The following is a 6,124-nucleotide window of genomic DNA, read 5'->3' as shown; positions in this document are numbered from 1 at the left end:
CCAATCCACAAGAGCAGCCATGCAGCCTCTTTCAAGGTATCGCTTCACCCGTTGTTAAAAAAAAACGTCCTGCTACCACTATATGACAGCGCAGGGAGCGCAAAAATCACCGAGTGTTCTGCCAAGCCTCCGCAACCACAGAAAAAAACAAGACCCAGTTCGTGTTCCCTTGCCATTTGCATTATTCATGTCAACCCCTCTCGCCACTACCGTCCCAGCATCCTTAGCGACATTGGCAGCAACGTGTCAGCGGTGGAAGCGGGGTCCCGGCAGCCAGCAGGACGGTAGCAGAACCGGTTCCAGACTATACAGCAGTGCCAGGAGGACAGGTGAGAGAGACAGGTAGAAGGCCCGCTCAGGTATATCTATGCGCTGCCGCTCTTATCAGGCATCGGGGAAGGCACTGCCGCGGCCATTTTGTGTCATTTTCTGGAGAAAAATATTCTTCCTCCCGTCAACCTTCTTCGCTTCTGATAACCCACAATGTGTACGTTCTGGTAATTATCATTGTGGATGCTTTTCTGTTGTTGTTGTTAGTTCGTTTCTCTTCTCTTTAAAAAAAAAAAAAAAGTTTTTGTGTTTTTGTCTTAAACGGATTTCGGTTTTGCTTTGTCTTGATTTCTAAATTTTTTGTTTAAATATTGAGTCGTTTGCTTAATATAATAGTATTTTCGATTTATAATATTTTGCCTGCGTTTACGTTTGTTATAGAACTATTTCAGATGTCATCAAAAATTGAACTCTCACATGATAAACGAGGAACATGCCTTTAGGTTTTTCTTTTTCAAGAATGTGCACGCACCTCATGACGGGAATACGTTAAATTACGAATAAGCTTCGCGTGTGTTTTTGAAGATGTGTTTTTCTCACGTATATCACACAAATAAAAAATAAATCCATTTGAAAGGAACAGATTGGGTGTTTGTTTGTTTTTATCAATTTTAACACAGACCAAAAAGAGCGTCTGCTTTTATTCAATACTATTCAAAAACACATTTTTAACCACATTTACGTTTCTGCGTAATAACAGCACAAGCAATGACTTACACCACTGAAAGTGTTATTCCGTATTCACACTATTAATTAATTAGGAATGAATTGGTTTCAAAAACGAGCACATTTTTGTATTTGTTTGTGTTGTGGTTTTTACATTTAGTCAAGTTTTGACTAAATGTTTTAACATAGAGAGGGGAATCGTGACGAGGGTCGTGGTGTATGTGTGTGTGTGTGTCTGTCTGTCTGTGTGTGTGTGTAGAGCGATTCAGACTAAACTACTGGACCGATCTTTATGAAATTTGACATGAGAGTTCCTGAGTATGAAATCCTCAGACTTTTTTTCATTTTTTTGATAAATGTCTTTGATGACGTCATATCCGGGTTTTCGCGAAAGTTGAGGCGGCACTGTCACGCTCTCATTTTTCAACCAAATTGGTTGAAATTTTGGTCAAGTAATCTCCGACGAAGCACGGACTTCGGTATTGCATTTCAGCTTGGTGGCTTAAAAATTAATTAATGACTTTGGTCATTAACAATCTGAAAATTGTAAAAAAAATTATTGTTTTTATAAAGCGATCCAAATTTACGTTCATCTTATTCTCCATCATTTTCTAATTCCAAAAACATATAAATATGTTATATTTCGATTAAAAACAAGCTCTGAAAATTAACAATATAAAAATTATGATCAAAATTAAATTTTCGAAATCAAATTTGAAAACACTTTCATTTTATTCCTTGTCGGTTCCTGATTCCAAAAACATATCGATATGATATGTTTGGATTGAAAACACGCTCAGAAAGTTAAAACGAAGAGAGGTACAGAAAAGCGTGCTATCCTTCTCAGTGCAACTACTACCCCGCTCTTCTTGTCAATTTCACTGCCTTTGCCATGAGCGGTGGACTGACGATGCTACGAGTATACGGTCTTGCTGCGTTGCATTGCGTTCAGTTTCATTCTGTGAGTTCGACAGCTACTTGACTAAATGTTATATTTTCGCCTTACGCGACTTGTTGTTGTTGTGTTGTTGTGTTGTTGTTGTTTGTTTTTGGAGGGAGAGAAACGATAAACATTGAATCTGGGGAACCACACACAACACTTTGTCATTCGGTATTGTAGTCTGGATAATCTTTAACGAAGTGAAAGTGAAAGTGAATAAAAGCAGATACTTTTCGAGAAAATACACTTAACACTGTGGCGTTTCTAAAGGCAAGCAGATCCAAACAGGGTGTTAGTACTGGTATTTATAAGAAGCACAAATGTCACAGCATATCAGCATTGTGGAATATGTTTCGATAATGCTTTCAAGGCCTCAATGCATTGCAAGATATTTTTTTCCAAACCCAGGGCGGACAGCTAGCTGTATGAACGGCCATACAGGGAGATTTTCGGAAATAACTCCGTCGGGTTACTATGGGTTGTGAAAGAGTGAATACCCTTGCTTTTCCTCTGACAAATAACTTCACACGTGCTCCTGACCACGTGTTTCCGACACACCCCTCGCTAGTGATTGGCCCCTTGATGTTTGTCCGAGTATAAAGCAAGGGCATTAATAACTCTTCCACAACCAATACAAACCTGACAGAGTTATTTTCCGACTTCGTCTATTGCCATTATCTTACGGTGTATGCTATGCGTCTCCGTCCGTCCGTCCGTCCGTCCGTCCGTCCGTCCCTTGCCTTTTCCATACGTTGGAGTACAGAAATGTTTCAGGGTAAACTGGTACGGTGAGAGAGAATTGTGGGTGGATGTTGTCCAAACAGCTTGTGGATATCTATAATTCGAATGATAAAAAGAAAATGGTGTCAGGAAAAATCGTCACATAATCATTTTTGGACGGATCCGATGTTGTTGGGTGTGTTTTTTTGGTGTGTTTTGGGGTCATCTTTTATAGAACTTGTGTTGTTTAGTCAACAAAATGCATATCGCGACAACTTCTAGCCATCTTTCAGATCTGTTCCTCTTCTTAACCTTATTTTTTAAACCAATTATCCTTGACCTGCAATCTTCCATGGCATCAGTTTGAAATGAATATCACCAGAGAACTTCAAGCTGTTGAGAGAAAAATTCCCTGGCAATATGCTTGCGATTACAATGTTGAGTAGTATTAAGATGTTACTGAAAAAAAGCGCTTGTTACACGACACTTGAGATTGACGAAGTTCTCAAATGTCGTATAGTTGTGTTCTTTTATTCTACGTGGCCCGTCTTCACAGCAGCAGACAAATTGAGTTCGAGGATTTATTTAGCATTCCATACATACAACTGCACATCGTAGCACTGAGAACTCAAAGTAGAAGCCTTTTTAACATACAAATCGCGCTGGCCTATATAGTAAATACTTAATCTCGAGAATATTCCAGACCGAACATGATACAACTAAAATGAGATGAACTGTCCATGGACTAGAATAGTGACATTCTCTGTGACGTACATCAAAAGTGCCGACGCACTTAATCCGAGCGAACGCCACGAACCCACGACTCAAAACAACGTGGTAAACAACTTGTTTTGACAGGACTAGAAAGTTCACCTGCATTCTCGTCCAAACATAAATATTGTGTTTACAAAATATAATATCGGTACTTTCCCACAAAGTACAAATAAGTCACTACATGCAACACACAAAACTGAACCAAAGTTCAGCAACGGCAGCGTTTCCTAACAGTGCTTCTGTGTGTGCTTTTTTTTCTTTTTTTTTCTCAAGAGTTTGAGATTTTGCGATCATGTGATAAAGGTCAAGGTCAATTAAACGGGTTTGTGTAAGCGACCATTTGATTTTACAATTCATTTATTATTGAACTAGATGATTACCCGCTTCACCGGGTATCGGCTTCGCCGGGAAGAGGTAGAGCCGAATACCAGGCTGCGCCTGGGACCCGGCTCTGCCGGGTGTACACCGGCTTTGCCGGCACACGAAGGAAAGGAGATAAACGCGCAAAACACTGGAGACCTTCTAAAAATAGTAACGTGCAGTGACCTTCTAAAAATAGTAACGTAGTAACGGGAATATGGATTGACGCCACACGGAGGAAGGGAGATAATCGCGGCTGAAAACACTGGAGAAGATAAGGAAGAGTTACTGGTAGTGGATCCAGACAAAAAAAACAAAATCGGTTCAGCGCGCACAGCGCTGCGCGCTGAGAGCACGTGTTGAAATATCTCATCGACCAGGTTGTGTCTCGGGTGTACCTGAATATGCCCACCAAATTTGAAACAGATCCATTGAGAACTTTGGCCGTGCATCGCGAACAGACAGACAGACAGACACTAGTCGTATATATATATAGATATGCAACGGGTATCTTCTATCTGGTTTGGTCAAACAATACATCGACTTTGTCTTGTCGACGTGAAAATGGAGTTATTTTTGTGTTGTAGTTTGTTCGTTTTTCAAATATCAAGGTTAGTTCGACCGAATTCTTCCTGACGAGTTATCTACAGTTCTTAACGTTCTGTTGTAAGATCTTGCAATAACGCTGGCACTGCCAAATGTGATTTATTGACAACATACTATTAAAAGATCAGATTATTACAGACAGCGACAAGGTCTTTTACCACCTTCCCTTCAGATTGCTCACAAGCTGAAAACTGCTCAAATGTTTTTAACTTTTCAAATTACGTAATTCAAGCTTCCTTCAGCATGACGACAAAAAGGAAAAACTCGTCAAAACTAAACATCCCCCTCGATTCGTTTAGTGTGTTTAGCTCACGATTTTTTCTTCCGATGAATATCTTACGTTTAACACACACAGTGATAATCTGTCATATAGTGTACTTGCACAATGCTTTGTAAAGAATGACTCATATCAAAAATACTGTTCGCAGTTGTATAACGCTCAGCCCAAATCTTCCTATAATTTCATGCAGTTTATGCAATCACTATTGCAGTTCAGAAAACGACTACTTTTAAGAATGATTTTGTTCTTTCTGTTCTGTCTTTCTTTCAATTTTTCTTTCCTTATTTATTTATTTATTTATTTTTCAGTGACTTTTTTTTATTGTTTTTTTTATTCTTTGCTTTTTACGCCCGCCGGGTAAAATGCGCTTTTATGCAACGAGTATAACTACTCAACTGTAAAACGTTTTGACCTTTAACGCCATCGATCCTTGCGCACTCAGAAAAAAACTGAAGCACAACACACACACACACACACACACACACACACACACACACACACACACACACACACCCACCCACACACACACACACACACACACACACACACACACACACACACACACACTGCAACCGGATACATGCATACAGGTTAAACCGGTTTCTGATTTATTCCTGCATTGCTCCTGCTCCTGCTTTCTAGCTGAATGATTCACATCACTTCCATTGTCTGTTGCAGATACATCATGACATAACAACTCCCTTCGAGCCCAGTGGGTTGACGGCAAATTTAGTATTTTAACATTCTAATCATTCAGTCAACGATCCAATCAACAAAAAGACGAGTTGTGTCGATAATTGACAGCTCTGTCTCCAAGCAGGGGGTCAACAAAAACCCACTGCGACCTCAATTTTCAACTCTTAACAACTTTCATTTTGTTGAAGTAAAGAGTATTAAAAACACCAAAAACCAAAAACTCTCAACAAGATGGGTACTAAAAAGGAAGACGGTTGCTGCAAGAAGTTCGCCAAGTTCGCCTTCTCCCACATCGGCCTTTCAGCCATGGTGGTCCTCTACTGCGTCGCCGGAGGCTTCATCTTCGAGCACCTGGAGAAGAACAACGAGGAGCAAATCTGCTACGAGTCCCAGTCCGAATACAAGCCCATGGAAATCAAGACCATCAACTCCACAATGAAGATCTTCGCGGACTACGGCGGCATCGCCACGGACAGCAGCCGCGAACTGATGGAGAGGCAGATCCGCAGCATCCTCGAGACGTTCCGAAGCAACACCCTGGCCATAGGCTACGACGGCCGAGAGTGCAGCAAGTACGGCCAGGTAGACGGCCCCGTCTACGAGTGGTCCTGGGCTGGCGGCCTCATGTTCTCCGTCACCGTCGTGTCTACCATTGGTAAGTCGACTTGTACATGTTTTCCGAGAGAGAGAGAGAGAGAGAGAGAGAGAGAGAGAGAGAGAGAGAGAGAGAGAGAGAGAGAGAGAGAGAGAGA

General features: G+C 41.0%; 1 protein-coding gene across 1 annotated transcript in view; it reads left to right on the top strand.

Moving 5' to 3' along the window:
* The first annotated feature begins 260 nt into the window (after positions 1 to 260).
* The window catches only part of LOC138954335 (uncharacterized), a 6,313-nt gene continuing 449 nt past the window's right edge, over positions 261 to 6,124 (top strand). The window contains exons 1-2 of the mRNA XM_070326228.1: positions 261 to 487; positions 5,355 to 6,027. Of these exons, the coding sequence (XP_070182329.1) occupies positions 5,604 to 6,027 (424 nt within the window). The 5' untranslated portion in view covers positions 261 to 487; positions 5,355 to 5,603. The remainder of the gene's footprint in view (positions 488 to 5,354; positions 6,028 to 6,124) is intronic.

The sequence above is a fragment of the Littorina saxatilis genome, linkage group LG1 (genome assembly GCF_037325665.1).
Source record: "Littorina saxatilis isolate snail1 linkage group LG1, US_GU_Lsax_2.0, whole genome shotgun sequence".
In the NCBI taxonomy this organism is placed as follows: Eukaryota; Metazoa; Mollusca; class Gastropoda; order Littorinimorpha; family Littorinidae; genus Littorina; species Littorina saxatilis.
Note: the sequence above shows the minus strand (reverse complement) of the source record. Positions and strands in the feature narration are given on the sequence as shown.